This window comes from Vipera berus (genome assembly GCF_964194415.1).
Source record: "Vipera berus genome assembly, chromosome: 2".
Classification (NCBI taxonomy): Eukaryota; Metazoa; Chordata; class Lepidosauria; order Squamata; family Viperidae; genus Vipera; species Vipera berus.
In genome coordinates this window covers 118,706,851-118,733,932 of record NC_138203.1, presented here as the reverse complement: position 1 = coordinate 118,733,932, position 27,082 = coordinate 118,706,851, and the positions used below count along the sequence as shown (strand labels likewise).

The 27,082-nt window shown below is 39.6% G+C and overlaps 1 protein-coding gene across 2 annotated transcripts in view; it reads right to left on the bottom strand.

Moving 5' to 3' along the window:
- The window catches only part of RFX1 (regulatory factor X1), a 93,551-nt gene that overhangs the window by 51,881 nt on the left and 14,588 nt on the right, over window positions 1-27,082 (bottom strand). For both annotated transcript variants that reach the window (XM_081320872.1, XM_081320873.1), the window contains exons 4-11: window positions 26,296-26,405; window positions 21,013-21,096; window positions 17,756-17,848; window positions 12,660-12,755; window positions 6,836-6,922; window positions 4,577-4,671; window positions 2,895-3,327; window positions 645-826 (exon numbers count right to left, since the gene is read on the bottom strand). In XM_081320872.1, coding sequence (XP_081176998.1) covers window positions 645-826; window positions 2,895-3,327; window positions 4,577-4,671; window positions 6,836-6,922; window positions 12,660-12,755; window positions 17,756-17,848; window positions 21,013-21,096; window positions 26,296-26,405 — 1,180 coding nt within the window. The remainder of the gene's footprint in view (window positions 1-644; window positions 827-2,894; window positions 3,328-4,576; window positions 4,672-6,835; window positions 6,923-12,659; window positions 12,756-17,755; window positions 17,849-21,012; window positions 21,097-26,295; window positions 26,406-27,082) is intronic.

Below are 27,082 nucleotides of genomic sequence, written 5' to 3'. Positions count from 1 at the left end.
TTGACAGTACCTTTAACTTTTTCACAAAATTTCAAGACTGCTAAAAATTGGGGACCACTGATTCAATAAAAGTTTATGAAGTATTGTAAATATTCCAAAATATCAAATGTGCTGTTATTATTATTCATGTCATAATGTCTATTGAGTTCAAGACTGGAATGAGATTTGAACCTGCATCTCTTCAGCCTTGGGGGCCTGAGGAAACACCAATTCTGTTCACAGAATATTTAACTACCGTATTTATTGAACTAAACTATTTCTGGCCTAGCATCAAGTACTATACTGTAAATTGATCAAATAACAGTGGGTCATATGCAAAGGTAAGGTATACAGTAATAAGGAATTCAAAACTAAACCAATTAGGTTGTACTGTATGAATGCAGCTGCTAAGTTTAACTGATTAATCATGTTTTGTGAAGCTAGCTAATATTATTCCCCATAATTACATAAAATCCATGTTTTATAGCTAATCCAGTTCCTCCCAAAACAAATACTTGCTTCAATACGTGTCCTCTTAATAGTTGTCAGTCTAAAAACAGAAACACAAATTTAACACTTGTGCTGGGTTTTTTCCTTATATGGAGGAAATCATGCTGGTTCACAAAACCTTTTTACATCACTTACACAGCCTTCCACCTTTTTACCTGGTTCCAAGTCGGCGAGTTCGGAGTCCCATAAATACTGAGCGGATCAGCTTTCCAAAAGATGCTGCGTTGACTGGCTCCAGTTTCTGCTCCTGACAATGCAGGAGGTAATGGCAGTACAAGGTACTGCGAGGAAGGCTCACACCCTCAGCAGTCTCATAGTTATCCAACAGCCACTGGACCTACAAAGCAACAGAAGTGCAATTCACAGGTCCTTCAAGTTTGCTCCCTGCTTCAACTCCCTCTACTGCCTATCTCAATCCCTCTATTTCTCCCCTTTCGGCTGCCCTGCACGCCTACACCCTGAACTCCACCACCCTTGCCAATTCTGACTAATCCCAAATAACCTTCTCAATATTCTTTCAGTTTCAGCTGAAATTTTTATTACTTTTATTTTCATTGGCCATCAACCCCTTTCAAAACCAACATTTTATTTTCATCAAAAGAGCTCTGCATTTTGTCTGCCTGTACTACCCTTAACTGTTCCTTGCTCTTTTTTGACGACGTTTTAGTATGTTTTTCTTTCTATCCATGTTGGTAGGTTTAGGTATTTTCTTTCCATGCACATTGGAGTATTTAATCAATGGCATTTGAGAAATCAATGTGAAGAGATTTATGGATTATAATGGTTCTTTAAAGAGAGGCAAGCAGAGAAGAGACTACGCATTTTTTATACTTTTCAATTCTGTGGAGATTCAGTCATCCAGGTCATTGTTGTCCCAAAGGTGCTTTTCCCCCCCCCTCCCTCCCCAAAAGGCAACTGGACTTTTTGGGTCTTTTTCCCTTTGAAAGTGTTTTGCTTCTAATCCAAGAAGCTTCTTCAGTTCTAACTGGTGGAGAAAGGAAGGTTTTATATTTATATTCTTTAAAGTCATCTAGTCGTTAGCACTAGAGTGCCATATGAATCCTCCCATTTCCCACTAGTTAGTTAGAACTGAAGAAGCTTCTTGCATGAAAAGTGAAATGTTTTCAAAGGAAAAAAACAAGGAAGTCCAGTTGCCTTTTGAAAAGAAAGAAAAAAGAAAAGAAAAAAAGTGCCTTTTGAGATATTTTTCAATTCTTATGCAAGATGTACTGAAAATTAGGCAAAAACTAATTCTAACAATTAATTCTAATTAATTAATTTGTGGCCTGAAAGAAAAATGCATGAAATCTGAGCTACAATCAGCAGGCACAAAAATGTTACCCTTATTCTTACTGCATTGTCTTGTCTCCACCAAGAATCCACTGGGAGATTAAAAACAGATTCAGAATCTTTGGCTGTTGTAACTTTGGTTGTTGTAAAGTCAAGTCTCACAAAGGGAGACCCCATGAGTGAACTCCCCCTAGACGTTTCCAAATTGCAAAGTGTAATCAGCCAAGATGACCACAGAACTGTGCAGCAGGAAAACTACCAACAGCATTACCTCCAAAGTAAAATTCAAAAAAGTCACTGAGAATAACAGAATCTTCTTTACCAGAAGAAATCTTCTGAGAAATTGCCGGAGGGTTTAAATCAACTAGACACTCTGGTTTCAGACCATTTACTGGGGTTTTGTGGGAAAATTAACTTTGAAGAATTAAAAAATCATCTTGGTTTTGAGGAAACAATTTTTTTTAAAAAAATTATGCAACCAAAATCTCAAGTTAGTGAGAGATTGTAGGTAAACTCTTGAAGTATATTCAGAATATATACTGTTAGCATAATGTGCTATCCATACATTTGTCTGTTCATTTATTTATTCAATTTGTATAGCCACTCACCTCACTTGAATGACTCCAGATAGCTTATCCCAGGTATTCTTTTCGGGAGTTGAGGGGGTAACTTAACAACAGCCCAACTCTCTTACAGTTGAATCTTTCTCAGAGAGACTAGTAATGGGCAACAGGTACACTACTAAGCTGTCTTTTAGAGTAGTCTGCCAACAAAATATTGCTTTTGCAAAATACAGGCTCAAGGTTGACTCAGCCTTCCATCCTTCCGAGGTAGGGAAAATGAGGACCAGATTGTTAGGGGCAATTAAGCTGACTTTGTAATAATGCCGTTTGGGGTGTGTGTGAAAGCTCTAATAAGCAGGCATATACATAGAATGAAGGCTACTGCTAAGCTTGTAAGCCGCCCTGAGTCTTCGGAGAAGGGCGGGATATAAATGGAATTAAAAATAAAAAATAAAAAATCACTGCATTAATAAGATTAGTTGCACTGACAGCAAGAAAAGTAACTTCTAATTCCTGTGAATCAACAAGCAAATATCTTAGTGGAAAACTTACTGTTGCAGGAGAGGCACGGGTGGTGTGTGAATAGGACTGGCTTGAACTTCCCAGCATGTAACCTCCTTGAATCACATAGGTCCCTGCGCTGCTGCTGCCACCAGTTCCTCCTCCTCCTCCTCCACCTCCTCCAGCAGTGCTGCCACTACCAGCACCATTTCCTGCTGCTGCTGCTGCTCCTCCTCCTCCTCCTCCTGCTCCTCCCCCTCCTCCTGCTGATGCTCCTCCTCCTGCTGCTGTACTGCTGCTTCCATTTGGACTGGCTATGATTTGTCCTCCAGAAACATACATAGGTACCGAGCCACTGCTGGCCACTGTTTGTGAGGTTGCCGGACTGGAGACCTGCGTTGGGGTATTTTGGGATTCATAGTAATTTGCGCCTGTGTTTTGAGTATAGAGAGGGGTTTCTGTGTAAGGGTAAGTGTTGGAGCGTCTGAAATGGAAGAAATACAGTCAAATAAGCACATACACACATTAGGGGAAAAACGGCAACCTAGGCGAGAAAACTTCAACTACATATATCCAAAATTGTATGACAGACACAAAGGAGGAAAGTTCAAGAAGCAGGAACATTGCTGGCAAGAGATTAATTTTTTTAAAGGTTTCTGTAAAAATATCAATAATTGTATACCAGGCATCCTGTTCCTGCCAGGTTTTCTCTGGCACGTAAAAGGCACTCCTACCCCATCCTAATCCAACCTATCAGATACAACTAGGGCACAATAAATCAACTGGTGTTTGAGGTAGCATCAGAGTCTTTCTTAAAATATTTTCAGTTCTAGCTTTTGTTGGAATACTGGTTATCTCTATGGTTTAGAAATAACATAGAATTTGTTGGTTTAGACACAACATGGAAACGTTTGGCTGTTGTGTGAAAAACTATAGCACGCCCTTTTTTGGAGCAGTCGCTTTGGCAGCCTGAATCTGACCAATTAAATTATTAAGGCTTAAATGTTGGAGTCTAAATGTTGGAGATGTGGTAGTTTAGAAGCCACCTATTTTCATATATGGTGGACTTGTAGAAATATAAAAGCTTTTTGGATTAAAATTTGGTGGAACATTCAAAAGATTTTTAAGAGAAAGATAAAGTTTTCTCCGCAATTGTTTTTATTGGGTATTGTTGTAGATTGTGATGTTAAAGAAACTAATTTGATGTTGAATATGATAGCAGCACGGTTACTGGTGGGACAATATTGGAAGAAGGATAGTTTGCCTACTATAGAAGAATGGGTGTTTAAAGTTTCGAATCTTGCAGAAATGTCTAAGATTTCTGCTTACTTGAAAGATCATTCACAGGAAAGATATATTTCAGTTTGGAGGAGATGGATAGATTATATTCAGAACAAATATGGGACTAAAAAGTTCCATTTAGCTTATGAGTAGATTTTAGAGGGATATTGTTATTGGTACTTTGTATGTAGTTATGTTAAAGGGGAGTTAAAGCACATTATGAATTTGGTTAATTGTATATTATGCATAATTTTTATTTAGAATATGATTATTATAACTATAATCCTGTATTTAGCTCTGGGAAGTGGGGGGGGGAAGTGGGCGGGTTTGGGGTGGGGGGGATTTGGGGATATATTGTAAAATCTTGTTTTTGTAAAACTCTTTAATAAAAAAAAAATTATTAAGGCTTCAGGATAGCATAGACAGGATAAGCCTGACTTCTTTACACTCACATGGTACTTGCTGTGTAGCTGGCATCTCCTCCTTCCACATACTGAACCTGATTAGGATAGACATGCTGCACAGGGACCTGCTGAAGCTGCTGGACCTGAGCACATAAGCAGAGGGAAGGAAAGGAAAAGCGAACTGAGATTAAGAAGTAAGGCCGTGTTTACTGTCCCTTTCCCTTTTCTCCCCTCCCAATATACTTCTCTAAAGTAAGACTGGGCCAACAGAATCCCTTTTCCTTCCACACACGTGCATTGCCTTTATCCTGCACCTGACATTCCATTATCATGGATTCTCTGATCAAAGGCTAACCCTCACCCCAGAATTTCTAGGGAATAAGAATTCTTTGTGTAAGTGAAAGACACCGCAGGTCCTCTGATTAGACAAAGTAAGCTCAGCAATACAATAATTAAGAAAGGAATGCAAAGCAAAGCAAATTTTCCCACATGTCAAAGTGCAGAGCTATAGTAAAAAGTGCAAACACTCTAAGTTCTTGGAAGTATAATATTACAATAACAATACACCATACAATTATTCAGAACTATAGTTGACTGCAGTTGTTTGTACTAGGTTTCCCCCTCATGATGTGCAAAATTTTTACAAAGATGTGCAACCTTTTACAAAGATGTTCAGTGTTTTTTTTATTTACAAGAAAATATTTTTTATGTTTAGTATTTCAGTATTCCACTTTCTTAGACTGAACCTTGTTCACAAACCCAGACTAAAATCCTAACTAGCTATTAAAACCTATATTTTAACTCCCATCTCTTGAAAGTCCACCAAAATGAAATTTGTTTAACGATAGGGTATAGATTTCCCATGAATAGCAATAACACTTAGACTTCTAGACCACCCCATAGTGCTTCACAGCCCTCTCTAAGCGGTTTGCAGAGTCAGCACATTGCCCCCAACAATCTGGCTCCTCAGTTTACCGATCTCGGAAGGATGGAAGGCTGAGTCAACCTTGAGCTGGTGAGAATCGAACTGCTGGCAGTGGGCAGATTCAGCCTGCAATACTGCATTCCAACCACTGTGCCACCGTGGATAATGGTGGCTTAATGGTGGTTTCATATAAAGATGTGAAAGCCGGAAATAGATAAATGAGGAAAATCCTTAGGGCTTTCTTCCTTTTCCCTAGGCCATCATATTTCTAACAATTCTTTCACACACATCCCTTAAGATTCCTATATTTATCCCTATATTTATTTAGGTAAAACAAAATCAACTCTAAGCCTAAAGAGGTCCAAGAATTTCAACTCCTCTGGCAGGGTATGGGGAAGGGAAAATCGCCATTTGACCATCACCAACGATTAAGATGAGAGTCCTTTGGAGGCACAGAGAAGGGAATGATGCTAGTTTGCTCTGTTTTCTGTGGCTTCAAAAGTGATGCGCACAGGGCTTGCTATTCTTGGATCTCAGTTATTGCCCTTTGCTGGACCTACTTTAAGTGCTGTAGCTGCTGTTCCAAACACTAGCACCTGAGGGACTCTCTGAATCTTGACTCTCTGGTCAGGGCTGGAGTGATGAGAGGAGAGGAATGGTAGCTGCTCTATCACCACCTTCTGTTGTGGCAAGAGGAGTGGCTGAGGAAGCATGCGGACCAGCTCCACCCACTGCTCCGAGGCAGAATCTAGTGAGTGCATGTAGTGGAGCCTGTGCTCCGGGCCAGGTAAACAGCAGCTGGTCAGCTGGGGTGCACTGCTGCTGCTGCTGCTGCTGCTGCTGCTGCTGCTGCATTCTAGGGAGAGGCTTTGCTGTACTCCTTGTTGCTCCTGCTGCTGCTCCTGCTGACTGCTCTTAGAAGGACCACTGTCTGCATTCTAGATAATAAACAGAAAGACTAAAGCAATCAGAGCTAAAGGAAAAAGGAACAAGAATGTAAAGGTTGAGACTGAGAACAGAGGGTCCCAGTACTCTGGCTATCCTATATTCTATAAAGCAAAAGGGACCTTCAGGCCAAGAAACTGGCACAGCTCAAGGTCTTCGCTATTTGGGCAAGTAGAGTGGTCAGTGGCAGGAATCTCTGGATGGCTACAAACCACATCCCCAAGAGAAAGAGGGAGGACAGGACAGACTGATCCTGGATCGGTAATATTAGGATCACTTGAATGAAACAAATGGGAGTATTTTTGCAGGAGGATTAAAGACAGGGCTTTAGCATCTCTGATGTTAGTTATGTAGCTCTGTGGGCAGAAAGCCTCTGTGGCTACAGGTTACAAAAATAAAAATGCAGGCCAACCCAAGAGCAGAAGACAAACACTTACCTCTTGGGTAACATGAACCTGCTGGAGCCCTTGAACTGCCAGTTGTTGCACTGTACCTGCTTTGGGAGTTGTCTGCACAACAGATCTCTGTGGAATGAAATACACCAGAGTCTATTAGTGTACTTTGGGATCTAGTCTGGTCTAGTGGCTTGAGCATCTGGCTAGAAACTGGGAGACCATTAGTTCTACTCCTGCTTAGACATGAAGCCAGCTGGGTGACTTTGGGTCAGTCCCGCTCTCTCATTCCTAGGATGGTGGAAAGGGTAAATCAATTCTCAAAAACGTTGCCAAGAAAACTGCAGGGACTAGCCCAGGCAGTCACCAGGAATCAAAAACTGACTTTAGTATGCGTGCACATATACACGCACGCGCGCACACACACACACACACACACACACACACACACACACTAGCAGCTACTAAGACCTAGAATGATTCATTAGATTTTCCATGAATATCCTTTTTTCTAAACTAGTGATAGGGCATTCTACAACAGTCCCTCTCACTTGTTCAGGAAGCAGAGTTAGATTCTAACGTGCTTCCTTTTGGAGAAACTAATTCCACTCCTAGTACTAAAGTAACAATCCAGAAGATAGCTCAAAAGAAGCACATTTTTAAAAGTTAGAGTAAGGTAAAGATACATCTGAGAAATTGCTCAAAAGTATTGGGGCCCTGGTAATTTGTTTGCAAGTTCCTCTGCGTGTGAATGTCTGGGTGGGTTCAATACCTTGCTTCCAGTGTAGAAAAAGGACCTTCATGAAAACTCCAAATGAACCATTTTTCTACAGTAAAACCAGGTCATTCTACAGTGGGAATAAACATCCTTAAGGTGGATTTATATCTGGAAGGCCTCTAATTTTTGCTAAGAACAATTTTCTGCACAGAAGAGTTAAATGACAGAAGATCATGTAGCAATCCTATAGATGTCTGTTAAAAGTGGATAAAATTATTGCTTTTCTAGTGGAATGAATTGTTCCTCCATGTGGGGCAGGATTATTCTGAATCTCTTATGCCTGTTTGGTGCAAACCTGATTCACCAGACTACAATTAGTGCAGTCAAGATGGAATATTACTAGGAAACTGTCAGAAACTCTGAACTCCTTCTCAGCTAGATCTTGATAACTCCACTTGATGTCCAGTTTGTGCCAAAATTCCTCTAGTTGGGTTTTGTAGCTAGGGCAGAAAGAAGTCCCAGTGGGAGACAAAACTGATCTTGAGAATAAAGGTTGGGCCTAGGCACTGAGGGATGGATGATACAAGTACTCGTTCTTGAACCAATTTCTAAGGCAATTATGAATGTCCTCCCCATGTTAAGTGTTTAATGGTTACTTTGTGCATGGGCTTGAATAATGTTCTTAGTAGGGCTGGAAAAACTAGCAGGACGTTCCACGACAGATTCTGGTAGATCATGAATAGTATTGTCACTGAGTCTTTCCTTCAGAAACTTGATCTGAAGATGGACATCTTCATCACTGGTGTTAGGACTAAGGAGTGTGCTGACACCAGTCTGTGGAGATAGCTTGATTATAGTCCATCTCTGAAATCTTTTGGTAAAAAGATGAGGACTTGAAAGGTAGAGGCTGATGTTGATGACATTCCCTTCCTTAGGCTGTCTTCAGAAAATGGGAGCACATATATAAGATGCACAACCTCTTTGGAATTACAGGTAGTCCTTGACATACAACCATTCATTTAACAACCATTTGAAGTAAGTAACTTATGATCAGTCTTTGCACTTACAACCATCCCAGTATCCTTGCAGTCACATGATCAAAATTTGGGTGCTTGGCAACCCATATTTACAATGATTGCAGTGTCCCAGGGCCACTTGCGACTTTCTACAGGGCTTCCAATTAGCAAAGTCAATAAAGAAGTTGGATTCACTTAATGACTGCATGGTTCACTTAACATTCACAGTGATTCACTTAACAAGAAATGTAGCAATAAAGATCATAAAATCAGATGTGACTCACTTAGAAACAGACATTCTGGTTCCAATTGTAACTGTAAGTCAAGGATTACCTTTAATGGTTGTGTTATTAAATCCCAGGATGGCACGTTAACCCCATTCAGTCTCCAGGTCTATAGTTGTAAGCAGCTGGGATCCGTCTCAACTGTATTGTTTTTTGAGAAAGAAGACGACGACGATATTTCACTTCTCATCCAAGAATCTTTATTGGTTGTGACTAGAAACAAACCATTTTCTTCTTCCTCCTCCTCAGAAAACAATCCAGTTGCCTTTTGAAAAAGCACCTTTGAGATAACAATGACCTGGATGACCTTCAGCTGGGATCTGGGAAATTAAATTTTCTATAGGTTAGCAAGTTGGTAAGGCCAGCAGGATCCGTGATCGGGACGTTGAGAGATTGACTAAGTTTGAATAGTAAGACAGCCTAGGCAATTAGAAGCTTCGCATCAGTTTCAGGAGCCCAGGCATTAGCAGAAATTGGTGGAAGACATGCCCCTACTCCCTAGTTTGGAAAGTGTGAGTTAAACTGCTCCATCTTTTAAATAACTAGATTTGCTAGGAGGTCCCACAAAGATTGAAACTATTTCTTCAAACATCTTGGTTTTGAGACTAATGTTCAAGTCTTCATGGCGGAGTTAGTCTGCTGTTGTGTTGTGGATTACCTGGATGTATTTTGCATGAGTATATGTTATATTTTTCTTGACCTAGCATAAGAGTTTGGCTATCTGTTTTCCCTTTATTGCTAGATCCCTTTTTTCCTGAAGTTGACTTTAGTGTCATAATATCTGTTAAGAGCTTCCGGGCTTTTTAAGAAAGCCTGGAGCATGCTCAGAGCTAGGTGTCTTGTGCATAGCCCTCAGGAAATTTATGTTGCTTTGGGCTTCCTCTTCCATCCATCCCTGGATTACTAGGCTGAGGTTTGTAGTGAACTGGACTGGCATCTGTAATGAACTAGACTTGCTGAGGGGGCATATGTATGTCCTTGCCATTAAATAGGGCTTCCGAGATTCATTACTTGTGAGAATTACTCACTCTAACTGGGATCCCTTCTGGGTTGTTTGGGCTATTGGGGATACTGAAGAAATGCCATATATATATATATATGAAGAATAGAGCTAACATCCAACATGAATGGCCAGCTTGTTCATGCTCTAAGCTCCTTATTTTCTTTGGGGGGGATGAGCTAAGATTGAGGGTCTAGAGAAGATAGTTGTGGCAAAGGAGACCCTTATGGCTAAGGGATTTTTGTGATCTGTACCACAGAAACTCTGTTCTTCTATTCTCCAAGTGTTCAGGACGTGTTTTACCTTTCTTAATTCTGGCTCTTGAGAATAAAGAGCTGCCATGGGAATATCGAGTAAAAAGCATCTCGAGAAGGCTTAGGGCTGCTTGTTCGGAAGGTGTAGAACTTAGATGCCAATGGTTCCCCCTCTCCTCCAACTGTGCCTCAAGGATTTTGTTAAAGGTCTCAAGGAAAGGGCAACGTGAGGAGGGGATGCTTACAGTGGGTGATTCTTGGGAACACAGATCTGATTATTTCAGGCCTCAGATCTTGCAGACTTTTTGAATAGTTCTGGAAATTCTGATCTCTGGAAAGCTTGAATATTGGTACACTTCCTGATCTAGGGACAACTCCAACTTCTCCCTGTTTGACTTATGTTGGGAGTGGTATCTGATTTGTATGTCCCACGGATGGGAAATCTGGTGGCTTCTCTGTTGCTTGATAGCGTATCTGTGGATTCAACCTACGCTTTACACTTGCAGTGGGAGGGTGTAGAAATATAAAGATAAAAAGGAGGATGGGAGATGGAGAATTGCTACTGCATCACCCCTCTTTGTCTATGGATCTTCTCAAGCCTCCAGGTCATCGTTGTGTCAAAGGTGCTTTTTCCAAACGGCAAGTGGACTTTCTTGGTTTTTTCCTTTGAAAACATTTCACTTCTCATCCAAGAAGCTTCTTCAGTTCTAACTGACTGGTGGAGAATGGAAGGATTTATATTCTCTACAGTTATCCTTTAAAGATAACTGCAAAGAATATAAATCCTTCCATTCCACATCATTCATTCGGAACTGAAGAAGCTTCTTGGATGAGAAGTGAAATGCTTTCAAAGACAAAACCAAGGAAGTCCACTTGCCTTTTGGAAAAAGTGCCTTTGGGTACCCCCTCTTCCTTCCCCTTTTCTGGACCAACCCCAATATGGGGTTCTCATCTTAACCCCAGGAGAAGAAAGGTCAGAGATGGCAAGACCACAGCTTAATTAGTGACCACTTGATTATTATCAAATCATTATCAGGAATCTTCAGTATTCAAAAAGTATTATTTGGCAGTTGAGCAAATGAACCATTAAAGCATCATTGTTCCTTCTGTGAAGAACAGAGAGGAATTGGGTAGTCAGTACCATTCACTTCCTTCCTTTTGCATGCCCCAGGCTATCTGATGCTCCTGGAAAGAGCTGACAAGACCTCCTGAAGCTACAAGCGACAGCAATTGCGGTGGGCAGCTCAGAGGTTGATGCAGTGAGAGCCAGCCCTCTTGTTCAGTTCCAGCCAACAAAGCAGTTCTCTACATGCCCACAGGCAGCAAGTGTCTATGATTTTAGTGATTGTTGGTCTTCTCATTCCAATTTCTAACTAAATATAGTATAAGACAAGGAACTAAAAGAGAAGCGAGGAAAGTCTGGCTACTAATGGAACTTGAGTTGCATAGATGGCTAGTGGCAGTTGGCAGACCTGAATTCTATCCAGAAGAAGGCAGAGTCAGAACCAAGACTGGAATTATCTCCTCTCGTGGGAAGCATATTGGAATCTATTACGGTAGCTCTGCCTCCAGAAGAAAGGGTAATGATACATCCCATTGTAGAATGCTTGGCCCAACTATAGGAAAATATTTTAACTTTCATTAAAGGAGAGAAAATTAATTCTTTTATCGTGAGAAAATTGTGCAAGTTCCTCTGGCTAGTATTTGTCACCTAGATTCTGCAGAGGAATTTTTGAAACATTATTAGATGACTACCTATTACATGACTGTAACCTGACTGTAAAGCAATTCAGCGTTTGATCCCTATGGAAAACTAGATCCACAGTAAGTGGCAGATTGTTGGCAAAAACAAAACTCCTAAATCAGAGGTGCCATTTCTTTTTGATCTGGAACTACACAAAGCAGTGTAATAAAAATTGTATTCCGGTTTGTGGTGCTGTGGAAGAATGGTCTATGGAATTCTGCAGGACTTTATTTTTGAATACTTACACAAGAACACATTACAATGAAGAAGAAAAATCTGCAATTTTTTTTTAAAAAAAAAGAACTTACAAAATTATTATTTTTCAGAAAAATGCCTTTAAACATGTTGCTTTTGTTTGGGCATGCATTATACATTCAACAGAATGCAATTAATTTTAAATAACAAAGTTGTTCCCCCACCCCTCACATGGGACGACTTTGGTTCTAAAAAATACAGAGTAATAGGATATTATGGTTCAACAAGCAAAACAACAAAATGTTTCACAAAAACATTTTTATTAGCTGTGAAACACATATAAAACACATACAATCTGCCATTGGGAGAAGTGGACATGAAACAGGAATGGCCCAGAGTAGATGCTTACATGCTTGTTTTTAGGACTTGCACAAAACTGGGGGTTGTTGAAAGGAAAGTGTTATTAAGTTCTGAGTTACATGCACTGAAATACCAACTGAATGGTGGGCTGAAGATTTCCAAGGATGCTTGGAAATTGTTAGCAATAACAATTTAAGAATCCAGGGTACACCTTATTAGGCTTCAATTCTTGTCATCCAAAAAGCAATGACTGAAATTGGGGAGGACCACAAGTCTGATGCAAGCAAAAATACAGCACCTCTTGTGCAACAGGCACTTGCTGGACTCCGTGGACCTGGAGCTGCTGTACTTGTCCTGGTTTAGCGGCAGAGTTACTGTTCTGGACAGGGGAGCGCTGAAAGGCAAGGAGGATCACTTTACCCTCTCCGGGTACGGACAAAGGCACAACTGCACGATGGATTGTATTATGTTTTGACAATTCATGCTCACTTGACCTTAGCTAGAAATCAGTAAGTTTCTTCTGGGTTGGATATAGTCTCATTCTGGGAACAATTTTTACAGTATCCAGATTTTTTCAAAAAAAAAAAACCATTTTTAAAAATTTTGAAAAAAGCAGGTATGGAGAGAAATGAATATCAACCTTCCATTTTTCAAGTACTTTTTCTCTAAGTCTGGAGGGGTGGATTTTGACATCAAAGAATAAACATTTTTGACAGCCCCAGATATGGTCTCAACTTCTAATATTGGTTCATGTGTGGTTTACTTTAGATAAAAATTGAATAGTCCTGAACTGTTTAAAACAGCCCTACACAAAAACCAGTTGATAAACTGACTTTCAGTTTTAAATTACAAATGTTTCAGGACGAATAGCATACAAGGTTGCTAAACTGAATGTTATTAATGAGAGCTAATATAGAACTTTCAAGATTCTGTCACGAAAATTAGAATTGCCACCAACCAAAAATCTAAGAAGCTCTTTCAAAATAACCAAACGTATTATGACAAGACTCTACTAGCTTTCTAAAAGTCTCTTAAAACAGATTTTCCAGCAGCCTTAGGAACCCCATGGAAACAGAGGGCCCACAAGATGATTAGATTATGTACAGGATTGTTGGATCACTCTCCTGTGGTCTTATTTATATTAATGTTTAGTATTGCTTAATGGTCATTTATACTTGTCTTTAACTATTTTATTGTACACTGCAGGATTACATTTGCAAGAAGGGCAGTTAGAAATATGATGAATAAATAATTAAATAAACTAACTCCAATGGCTCACAAATATGTATATGAAGTGAGGAGGAAAGTTGTATTATCTAACTTCAATCAGCCAACCTAAGAATCCAAAGGAACATCTTCATTAGGAGCATCACAATCACTTCCTTCATAGCAAGAATCTTATTTATCTCCTCTTGCATTGTGCTCTATGGAAGAAGCCACGAAGGAAAATGAAGGATGAAGTTGAACTAATCAAACGATAGGCTAGATCTTTTCAAGAATTTTTTTGTTGTAAGACTACAATAACTGACATTCATAGAAATAGAAATTATTCCTGACATGGACTGATCTGTAAACTAATGGACTCTTAATGCTGAAACAGATATAAACAAATTTATCCTTAAAGTGTTAAACAATTATCTCACAGCAGCTTTGAAAGATTCTGATATCACTGTGTGGGACAAGATGAAATTAGCCCCAGGCAAACCTGTAACTTATGAACAAAACAGTGCTATTGAACTACCGTTCTTTCAAAGCTATCATTGCCACAAAGTGGGTTCAATAATATGCTATTACCTGTGTTTGACTGGCCTGAGATATTCCCTCAGATTTATTTTATTTTTTATTTACTTAGTATTTACTTATATCTTGCCTTTACTACTTTTATAAATAACTTAAGGCGGTGAACATAATAAATTTCCTTCCTACTTGATTGTCGTAGCTCACTGAAAAACCAAACTGAGCTTTGCAACCCGAAAATTTAGGCATGATCATTTCCATAAGCTGAATCACCTCTATGTCTCAAGCACTGATTGTTGGTTTGAAATGAACATCAAGTATACAGAAAAATCCTTGACTAAGGGCAATTAGAATCCAGCAACAAATCTTTCTTGCAGCTCCACCATTAACTTTGCAAAAAATTGCCCTGCGAGCCAAAATCTCAACAAAATATGACTTCAAATTAAGAATATTCAATTAATTAAAACAAGCAGTACACTTAAAGTAAGCAGTATATAAACACATTCTATTTATCTGGGCAATTCCTTTAGCTTATTGCTTAATTTGTAAGACTGAGAATATAGAATTGATTTTTGTTAAAATAGGAGAAAGAATCATTCAAAAACTATGCTCAAATCAGAGAAATTGTGTCATATATCTCAATGAGTTCAACGGAATTAATTTGCATATGTGTTTTTACAGATTGACCACCAATGAAAGCTGGACAAACCTGGATACTATCAATATTACGGGACTAACTTCAGATTTTGGTATCATACTGAATTTATCTTTATGCATCATTCTTTGCCAAAATGATCCTTTGTTTTTTAAAAATCTTGCCTTTTTGTTGCTTTTTGTCTTTTTGTTGTTTTTTTATTTTTACAATATTCGTGCTTATAGTGAACTGTTTTTTAAAATATACTAGGGTTCCTTCAAAACTTTCAGTGGTTGTTTTCATTAATGAAGTGAAAAATGGCAGTACTAAATTATTACCAAAAACTACATTAACATGCAAGATCAGCATAGCCAATAATCCCCAGAATACTGGCCCACACCAATACGGTTCCTCTGAGCAATTTTAGAAACAATAATCACCTACCAAAGAGAAATCATCTACCAAAATGCTGATGTCCTTTCCTTTCCCTACCCGCCAACATTATTTAAGAAACAGAAGACTGAAACAGCTCTATACAGCCTACACTATAATGGTCAGCTATAAATACCTCTTTTGAGTCATGCATGTAAGATCAACTGCAACAGACAACATACCTATTACATATAGGTAGTCCTCGACTTACAGTAGCAATAGGGACTGGATTTTTCTCTACCAAGCAATGTAGTCACAAAGAGTGCCTACCCTGCTTAACAATGCAAATAGCTGCAGTCCTGGTTGCCATTGTTAACTGAATCCCACAGACATTAAAGTGAGGCACCTTCATGCCTGCTTCCCACCACCAGTCAGTGAGGAAGCCAGTAGGAAATTGCAAGCCCCAGCTTTGAAGGCAGGTAAGTGGCTCCTGTTGGTTGGGAGGAACAAGAGGGGTAAAAGGGAATATGCATGAAGGAATGAATGAGTAGATGGGGTTCTGGAGAGGTGCAGGGCAGGTTAGATACACAATGGGGTATCCAAGAGGTGTGGCTTAGGTTGGAGATGGTGCACGAGGGAGGTATGGTGATGGTTTGTAAAGATGTGTAGGTATGTGAGGGAGATGCAGCAAGCCTAGAGTAGTGTACTTGGGTGTATGGGTGCTGGGACAGGTGGGCTCTGAGGACCAGTTGTAACCATCATTTTTCAGCACCATTATAACTTCAAACAGTTGCTGAACAGCTGATTGTAGGTCGAGGACTACCTGTATATGGTTTAAATTTGCCAAGCAAGGACTTCGCAAGTACTGCTATTTATCCCAGGATAAACTGAATTTTCGCTGTTTGTTATTAGGCCAAAATGGAATCAGAACAATCTTTCCCCAATCTTTCAAAGATCACTGAGGCCAGACAAAATTATTGATTTACTGGAATCCTTATCATTATAATTCTTTCACTTCTGCTTCTAAAATGTCTTGATTCATACTGTGCACCAACAAATTACTTCAATGCATACAAACCCTAATCGGCATGTGTTGATTCTGTAAGAGCAATGTTAGCATAGCAGAGCATAATTGTGACCCACATTGCACTTTATTCCCTAGAGATGGAATAGATTCAGAAATTAACAGAAAAGTCCCAGGAAAGGGACTATCACATTGTTTTGATAATACAAAGCATTTTCTCTCAACTATCCTTCCTGCATAAGATGGATGAAAGTAGCCTTACAACAGCCTATTGAAAGGACTGTAATGACATAACATATATGAGTTGGGTTGAGAGCTCTAAAGCATTACATTAATTGTTAGGATTTATTGAAAATTACCATTACGTAAAGCTTGGTATAAGGTAATCAGCAACAAAGAGCTTTTGCAACAATCTATATTTCAAGAAGATGTATGCAAAAAATCTTTTAATAAATTTGGCACTTCAGAAGAGATTGATCTGTTTTCTATTCTTGCCTATAATGAAAAATGAAATCTCAGATTTACACTAACTTTAACTTACTGAATTTTCTGTTATGAGGAGCACAATAAAATGGGTTTCAGATAGGAAAAGCCAGATTATTAACCACTTACAAAACAATGGATAGGGGTGGGAAAGTACCGGTAACTAAGGAAGCACATTTGGCAGAATTCTATTTCCCTAGCATACAAAACTTAAAAACAGCAAACAAAACATCATTCCACTCAGCAGGGGAATATCATCCTCTGGGGTTCACATGGAGCTATCCCAAGTTCTGTTCCTCTTGCCTGGTTAATAGATCTTTAGTCTTGAATTTGTTTTCTGCTTTTCATTGTAGCTGTGAAGCACTTTGATTTCAATCCCAAAATGATGCTTCAGGTATTCCTGAGCGTATAGATCAGGGATGTCAAACTCACAACGTCACGTGACGTGTCGCGACTTTCTTTGCCATTGCCGGCAATGGGGTGGGCGCGGTTTTGCTATGATGCATTCGGCCCACGGGCCGGCAGTTTGACACCCCTGATATAAATGATACAAATGCAGTATCTGTCTTCAGCTTTCCAAAGCAGCCCTATTTTCTTGCTATTTTTCTCCCTTTTGAAAATATACAATTGCTTTAAAGTGTTTTGGATAGGTGCTACATTCTCCTTCCCATGAACTCTGAAGTACTTTTTTGGAATTACGTGAAATATTAAACCTTCAGTTCATCAGGCAGTCTTATAAATTCTTCAAAAGAACATATCTTTCATAGTAAAAGGACTGTCATCATGCTGTTCATTACTATATTTGGTTATATTTCCTAAGAGACTATTTGATTTTTAAGTGGCCAACACATGTTGATCCCCCCAGTTAACAGTATTGCTGAGATGATAAATCTATGTCCTTGTTTTTGATCTATTTAAAAGTGAGATGAAAACTTAATTAGGATTGACTAACTAGGTAAAGGAAATAAAAGCAGGCAGGGATAGGAAAGCAACAAAGACAGAATTGGAAGACAGATGTGAAGATGAGCAATACCAAAAGGCAGTGAAGGTCAAACTGTAGTTTCTTTGATGCACAGCAAACAGGACATCTACATACTGAATATGCTTCACAAAACCTGAAAAATCTGAATATTTGATCACTCACCTCAGGTGAAGAGTGGACTTGTTGCACACCATGTACAGTCAAAGCTATTGATCCTCCTTTGCTAGTTTGAGGTGTATTCTGTACCACGAGCCGCTGAAACAATTAGCATAAAAAAGGTCTGATTATCTTTAGAAGAATTATGATACGTTGAGCCAATCATTAATCAGCAAGACCAACTGGTGGTAAGTTGCTATGTTCTTTGGGCCAACCAACCTATTTACATACATTCAGTAGGTTGTGCCAAAAACTGCTTCATTATTTGCCTCAATTTACACTGATGCTGCACATCATTTCCTCTGTACATACAAAGACGCTCTATTATATACATATGCATGAAAAATGTTCTTTAAAACTGGCCCAACTATATCTGTTTTTCCTCTTTCCAGAGGGCAGTGAACAAGCTTGATAAAAATAACATGAAGGCTGTACCCAAAGCAGCCAACAGACAAATTACATCTTGTTTCAACTTTTTCAAATAATCAAACACTTTTTTTCTGTTGGAGGCAGCAGTTGCCCCACTTATATTCTACATGAGGCATTTAAAAATCATGCTTATGATGTACTTTCTAAGTTTATAACTGCTTGCTGTACTAGCTACGTAACTCCTTTTGAATCTATTTGTATCTCCTCTAATTCCTCTTTAAACCTTCCAAAAAATCTCTTGCCTTTTGTAAGTTGGAACGTCTGCCGCTTAAAAGTTAAAATTACTCATTCCAGTTTATCCCAACAAAATAGTATTTTTCTGCTTAGCAATCAAAAAGTATATTATTTTTGTACAATACTGATAGATATATCTTTGAGCACAATTACTTCTGAATTATTAATCCCAATCTCAGTACTGAAATGTTGCAGGACATGATCTCTTGTACCCTTCTTGACAAAGGGCACAATTATATCTCTTGATACATTTTTTAATTCTGTATATCTTGTGCTAATTCTGTATGCTTGGTCCACTTAGGCACTCATAACTTCTGCATCCCATTCCAAAACTTTTGTCAAAAGATTCAACAACCCTCTCTTTGATGTCTTCACCAGGTTCCTCTGGAAGAATCTCAAACACAATTCTCTATCTTAATTCCTATGGTATCACATTATCTAAATCTTTTTCTGTCTCTTGATTTATTTCTGTTTTATTTTGCAATTTTTTTCATTTTATTTTTCATTTATTTGTATAATAATAATAATAATAATAATAATAATAATAATAATAATAATAATAATAATAATAATAATAATAATAATAATAATAATAATAAGTTGGAAGGGACCTTGGAGGTCATCTAGTCCAACCCCCTGCTCAGGCAGGAAACCCTATACCATTTCAGACAAGTGGCTGGCCAGTCTCTTCTTAAAAACTTCCAGTGTTGGAGCATTCACCACTTCTGGAGGCAGGTTGTTCCACTGGTTAATTGTTACAGATTCTTCATTTTTTTATTCCCTTTTTCTATATCCTTGGCACCTTTAGTCCCATTCAGCACTCTGGATATCTACAATCAGATCATTTTTCATAACTTTCCCCTTATCTCGTTGCTTAATGAAACCAACAAATCATCCCTATAAACAAATCCATGAAAGGTCTTTGTTCTCTCAATGTATGTATTATTTATTTAATAAAATCAAAAATGCTTTAAAGTAAATAATAGTCCAAACTCAACTATCATCTTAATTTGTTTTAAGTTTTTTTACTTCAAACCAGTCATATATTTTTTTGCTTTTAATTATTTTAAATCCTTCTAATTGTTTCTTTTCAAAGTAATTTGGGTTGAAGGATGCTCTACTGCTCAGATCTCTGTAGCTTTTAAAATTGATATATTCCAAATGTGCAGTAGAAGGTGAAGATTTTGGCAAACCCAGTATCTTTAAGCAGACTCCACTCAAAGGTATGAGCTTAATATTTCTTTCACAGCTCATAGTGTTCTACTCATGAGTTGCCTTTTGGATCCTGCGCATGTCCTCACAATGAGCTGCCTTCCTGAGCGCAAGTGAGCACTCCTCTGGTCTTGCCTTGCCCAGAAAAGCTCTGCTGGCCCAGGCTTGTCACCTAGTCAGCAGTTTCTGCCTTGGCACCATCTCCAGTGTTCAGAGATACATATCCACCATTTCCTCCATTGAAAGTCCTAAGTGGTACAGTCATTAAGCAGGTCACATGGCCGTGGCTTGTTGCCAGCTACCCCTTGACTGTGCTTGTTGGAAGCCAGCTGTGAAGGTGGCAAACAGCAACCATGGCCATGCGACAATGGAAATACCGTAAATGCAAGCCAGTTGCCAAGTGCCTGAATCACGGCCATGTGATTGTGAGGACTTTGTAATGATCATAACTTCGAGGAGCAGTCATAAGTCTCATTTTTCAGCACTGTTATAGCTTTGAACGATTGCTGATCAAGTGATCGGTAAGTGTGACTCCCTGTATTACACTTAACGAGGTGAGTAAATCAAAATTAAACCAGACTTTATTAACAGGGAACTTGGTCCTAAGACTGCCTTTCAGCCTACAGTTGTATTCTCCTTGGGAGAAGAATTCCACAGTGTGAGGGCGCTATTTGGTCCTCGGCTGCCTCTGGATCTCAAGGCAGTGGCAATAGCAATGGGAATGGTTACATAATTGCCTCTGATTGTCATCAGTCACTTTCCCCGAACCAAATAGCTTCTATGCCTTTTGTATTTTACATCAGGCCACTCTTGGAAGAGTGTCCACAAACTTCAGTTCTCAGCACCTCCGTCAATTAGACTGATGTAAAATATAGGGACCGAATTACCCTAATGTTGAAAAACCTAAACTGGTGGCCATTATGAACATTATTTAAGATACTGGTTTTAATCTTTGATGTCTCTACTTTTTCTTCTTTATAAAATAATTTAAGATTTACTTCAAGTATTCATCCTAATCGTACTTTAATTCTTAATCTTTGTTAATCTCTTTCAGCATTACATGCCTTGCTCTTCCTGCCATATGGAAAAATGAGGTATGAATCAAATAAACTAATATGCATTTTGTGAAGACTGTGCAGAGTGTTTTATTACTTAGCAGCCTTCACAAAGCAATTCATGACATTTCTTGGGATAAACATGGTAGCTTAAGCTAGTACCATAATGCAGCTACATCTGATAACAGAAAAAGAACTATAAATACAGCACATTTTACAGCAATATATGAAGCACCTGAATATTGTCCAGAAGGCATGTTGCTGGATGAAGGAGAATGCTTCAACACATTTCCAACTGTTTAAAGTAGCATCAGTAAAAGAAATGAGACTCACCTGTGGGGGAACTTGCACACTTGTAAGCTGCAGAGGAGATACTGTTCCAGGTTTTGTTTGTACACTGGCTTGAACCAATAACCTCTGCACAAAAGAGAGCAGAATAAAAAAACAAGACTTTTAGCCTTAATCACTTTATTTTTCTTACTCCGGAATTTGAAGTTCATTATATAGAAAAGCCAGTATAGGTACTCCTCAAATTTGACCACAACGGAGCCCAAAACTTCTGTTGCTAAGTGAGACATTTGTTAAGTGAGTTTGTCCTATTTTACCACCTTTCTTGCTGCATTTGGTAAGTGAATCATTGCAGTTGTTAAGTTAGTAACACGGTTGTTAAGTGAATCTGGCTTCCCCATTGACTTTGCTTGTCAGAAGGTTGCAGAAAGTGATATGGTGGCCCAGGGACTCTGCCACTGTCATACATATGAACCTGTTGCCAAGCATCTGAATTTCGATCATATGACCACGGGGGATACTGCAGTGGTCGTAAGTATGAAAAATGATCATAAGTCACTTTTTTCAGTGCTCTCGTAACTTTGAACAGTCACTAAACAAACTGCTTTAAGTTGAGGACTACCTGTAAAATATTGTTTTTGTTATTTCAGGATTTCAAGTTGAGTGAAAACCCCGTGTTCTCAGTTGCAAAACCAAAAGCATTTCAGAAAAAGAATACCACTTCCAATTTGAGATCATCTGCTTCTCTTGTCTCTTGTATTATAATCAAGAACAAAATACAAAATACTAAAGCAGAGGGCGAGGTGCAGGAGGAGGAATTCATAATGAATTGGATTATACAGTTTAGTACAGGCAGAATTTGAAATCTACCTTGCAGTAGTGCATGTAGTAAAGAGGGTCTTTTTTTGTGTCCACATCATTTCCACTGAACAGGGTAACAATGTTTTCTATTCCCATCACCCTGTCTACGAAGAGGTGGATGGAGGAAAGCTGGAACCGATGGAGGCTCCCTGTGAGCAACCTTCAACATTCTTTGCAGACAAAGTCATAGGGTCATTTTGATTTAAACTCCAATTTGGGAGCAAAACATATGAAGGTAACCTTGTCAGCTTCATATAGATCCTTTTCAGCTTGACAGTTCAGCTTGATGATGTGAAATGCATGTGCAGATAGCTAAGGGGCCTCCAAGTGCGTGCTTGGAGAGAGCCCGGGATTCTGCCTTTAAGGCAGGGGACAGGGACGCATACAGAGAGGCCAGGGCAAATCTCCGAAGAGGCATTAGGATGGCAAAACAACAATACAAACAAAAGGTGGAGAACCACTTAGCGAACAACGATCCGAGGCAAGTATGGCAGGGACTGCAGCAGTTAACCAACTATAAGGGCAGCACGAGGAGCATGGTTAACACCGACGCCTCGTTGGCTGAGGAGCTGAACATCTTTTTCGCCCGCTACGAGGTTAAAAGACCAGACCCTGTAGCCTTTGCTGGCCGGCCTTCTGACTCTCAGCCACTCACCCTGTGTGAACACCAAGTGAGAGCTGTATTGAAGGCTGTGAATCCCAGCAAAGCCGCAGGCCCAGATGGGGTGCTGGGGATAGTGGTCAGGAATTGTGCCGATCAATTAGCAGGGGTCCTGACAAGGATTTTTAACATCTCCTTGCAAACGGCATGTGTACCATCGTGCTTGAAAGCAGCTACCATTGTCCCGGTCCCCAAGAAAACTGCAGTTGAGTGCCTGAATGACTACAGACCTATTGCATTAACATCTGTAGTCATGAAATGCTTCGAAAGATTGGTTCTCCAACATCTTAGGACATGCCTCCCACTGGACTTTGATAAACATCAATTTGCCTACAGGGGAAATAGGTCGACAGACGATGCCATAGCTACTGCTTTACACTCTGTAGCAAGTCATCTTGAGAGACCTGGAAGTTATGTCAGGATGCTTTTTGTTGACTACAGCTCAGCTTTCAACACCATTTTGCCGAGCATTCTCATCAAGAAGATGACTGACTTGAAATTCTCCCCCGCCATCTGCAATTGGATTCAAGACTTTCTTAGGGATCGGTTACAAACAGTGAGGGTCGGGTCTGCTTTGTCCACCCCCCTGAAGCTTTGCACCGGCACGCCACAGGGCTGTGTGCTTAGCCCCTACCTGTACTCTTTATACACTTATGATTGTGTATCATCTGACCCATCCACTGCGATAATCAAGTGCGCAGATGATACAACTGTGGTGGGTCTTATTACAGGTGGGGATGAGACAGCATATAGGGCGGAGGTACAAAAACTATCCATATGGTGTAGTAACAACAACTTGCACCTAAACATCGGCAAGACGAAACAGATGGTGTTAGACTTCCGGAGAAAAAAGGAGGAACCTGCCCCACTTTACATCGGGGAGGACTGTGTGGAAAGAGTTTCCTCCTTTAAATTTCTGGGAGTCTACCTCTGTGAAGATCTGACCTGGAAAGTTAACACAACCCAGGTGGCTAGAAAGGCCCAACAGAGGCTTCACTTTCTTAGGGTCTTGCGGAAGAACAGCGTAGAACAACGGCTAATGACCCTCTTTTATCGGTCTACTATAGAGAGCGTCCTCTCGTATGGTATTGTGGTTTGGTATGCTGGTCTGACAGCCGCGGATAGGAAAGTATTACAGAGGGTGGTGAACACAGCACAAGACATTGTGGGCTGTCCCCTGACACCACTGGGTGACATCGCCAGGGCTCGTTGCCTTGGAAGAGTGAGGAAGATTCTCAGGGATGACTCACATCCTGGACAGTATCTTTTTACTCTCCTACCATCCGGTAGGAGTTATAGGAGTATAGCTAGCCGTACCAACAGGTGAAAAATAGCTTTTATCCGTGGGCTGTTAGGCTTTTAAATGGGATATAATCTCTGTGAACTTATGCAGAATTGACTTGGGAGGCCGGTGTGTGGTGTAGTTGGTTCACATGGTGTGGTAGGATGGAGGGTTTGTTGTCACTGTGTGTTGGGGGGAGAGACCACGGGGGGAGGCTCAGTTAATCTCAATGTACACATGTTGTACTTTGACAATAAAGGTTTATTTATTTATTTATTTATTTATTTATTTATTTAAATCCTTGCCCCACCCAGTAGAGTCAGTATCAGACTGGGACTGGTGCCATGGTTGAGAGGGGTGATTAAAGCATCTTTAAGTATGGTACATGTCCCTATTATCTTAAATGGACTTTTGTAAGAATCTTTGCTGAAAAAAGGCCTTTCTTGATCCAAAATAGAATAGAATAGAGCTGGAAGGGACCTCGTAGTTCTAGTCCAGCCCCCGGCTCAAGCAGAACCTCTATCATATCAGACAAGTGACTGTCTCATTAATTAGAAGTTAGACTTTACTACTGCATTCTAAGGCAAAATGTTTGAGAAGCCAATAGCCTTGTAACTTCAAATATATATTTTAACTGGAATTTTGTTCAAATATGGTATTGCACCGTTCTGGTCATTTTAGCTTAAGCGCTACATCAGAAGATGATGCATCCAGGTGTAAAAGGTGTAAAGGTGAGCTGGTTGTTAAGCAACCAAACTGTGATCACTTGATTGTGGGGAGGAAGGCAATGTTGTGATGATTGGAATTACTTTACAGGCTATAAAGGGCCCTTTCCAAGGCCACTGTAACCTTGGCCCATCATTAATGAATGGCTGTTAAGTCAAGGACTACCTGTATGCTATTCGCCATCTACGTGAAATTGCTAGGGAGATTATCTGGAGGTTGTTTTTTTTTAATCCCATTTATATCCCGCCCTTCTCCGAAGACTCAGGGCGGCTTACAATCTAAGAAGCACAAATCAATGTGCTTAGCAATAGCCTTCATTCTATGTATATGCCTGCTTATTAGGGCTTTCGGCCCCCCCAAGCGGCATTTTACAAAGTCAGCTTATTGCCCCCAACAATCTGGGTCCTCATTTTACCTACCTCGGAAGGATGGAAGGCTGAGTCAACCTTGAGCCTGGTGGGACTCGAACCTGCACTAATTGCAGGCAGCTGGTGTTACTTAAGGAGGCATTAGCCCACTGCTCCACCAAGGACAGTTTTGTACTGTCCTTGGTATGCTGTTGACACCCAGCTCTATTTTCTCTTACTTTTCTAATTCCAACGAATTAATCAGTACATTTGTGTATTACTTAATTTTGATATTCAAATGGATGAGATAGAACAATTAAAACTAGAGAAGAATAGAAGTGCTTTTCCAATAGCTGCCCCTACCTTGTGGAATACCCTCCACCCAGCAATCTGTCAAACCCCAACTCTTTTAGCTTTCCAGACGACCATGGTTGGGATGACTGAGGTGCTTGGGATGGGGGCTGGTTTTTAGTTTGTGTTTTCATGATTTATTGGTTTTTATGATTTGTAGTTTTATTGTTCTGAAGCACCCAGAGTTGTGCTCCAAGATGGGCAGCTATATAAATCCTTTAAATAAATAACACAGAATTGCTGTTGGTAGGGACTCTGGAACTAAAGTGAGACTTCTTTGAGTTGGAGTTGTACAGCAATAGAAGGAGCATGATCACAAATTGCAGTTAGTGAGCCAAATGTGACCCTTCCTGAACAGGCTGCCTTTAGCAATCGTTACCTGTGCCTTGGTTACAACTTGCCTTGCTTGACAAGTGCAATAAGCTGTATGCAAGCTATTCTTTAAAAGAACAGTTTTCAGAACCTTCAACTAATACAAAGTATAGTAGGTAAATTATTGTCAGTGAAAAGCATAGATATGATACTTGCACTACCTACTAGTTGCATTCCAACACAATCCAATACATTGATATTGACTTTTAAAGCCATTAAAACTAACTATTTACATATACCTCTCCAAAAATAAACCTGCTTGGCTACTTAGATTAGCTGGTGAGATTTTACTGATCTTTTGAAGATTGTCTTGTCACTAAAAGACTGACAGTTCTCCTGCATGAATCCCAAAACATGGAGCACACTCCCTAGGGAAATACATCTGGCTCTCACTCTCTCAGCAGTCAGGCTTTTAACTGTTATTTCAGTAATTAATTCTCATATCAACTGTATTAATGTTACTGTAGCTGATATTTTGTATTTTTATCATCTTAAACCATCTTGATTATTCAAGAAACAAAAAGTTAGGAGAGAAACAAGCAAACATTCTCCTATTCTTACCTACTTTGGAGACCAGCTTACCCAATATGCCTTTTGTTTTTACTCATTGTATCTCATGTCTCTTATACTGTTATGAAACATATCTGGAAACGTGCATCAGACTTCCTCTGATTGCTTTAGTACATCTATGTCACATTAATAGCAAGACTCTCAGTTGAGCCACATACCTGCTGAGTGCCCTGGACTTGCTGGACCACCTGAGTTGGCACTCCTGACTGCGTAGCTGTGGACGCTGGACTGGACTCTGAAACGGTGTCACTGGGCCTCATGGAGCCTTCTATTGAAAGGCAGGAATATATTAGACAAACTTCTCCAAGAAAATTCCAACTTTGCAATTACATCTCAAAAAAAATGGAAGAAAGAGCAGAAAGTGGAACTCATTCTCTGAAGTGAAGGAACAACCAGGAATTTTAGTATTCATTCAACACTTAGAGCCATGTGACCAACAGGAGTCCAATACTGTCCCTACAACCTAGCTCTCTGAAAAGTTAACATAACACCTTTTCCTATTCCAGCAGTTACAGCTTAACAAGTTATTGCTTTATTATATTTTGTACTCTACAAGGGATCCAGGATCCTTTTTCACAAGCTGAACTCTTGCTGACATGGGTCTAGGACAACTCGCCACAGGACAACTCACCACGGCCAACTTATAATAGGACAATGTGCCATGGAACAAGAGTTACATTAATAGCAAAGAAATGATGGAATTAAATCATTAAAGGAAAGAAGCAAAAGGAGAGATCAAATGAAATGTGAATGACAAAAATTAAAATATTTTCAAAATTATTTTAGATAATTGTTTCATTGTCCTGCCGCAAGTTGGCCATGGCGAGTTGGCCGCACAGTTGTCCTATTCCATGCTAACAGAAGAAGAAGCACTGCTCCAAGAAATTGTTTGAGTTACTTGTGAAGGCACTTCTTTTGAAGGAGAATAAGAAGAGATTAGACCGA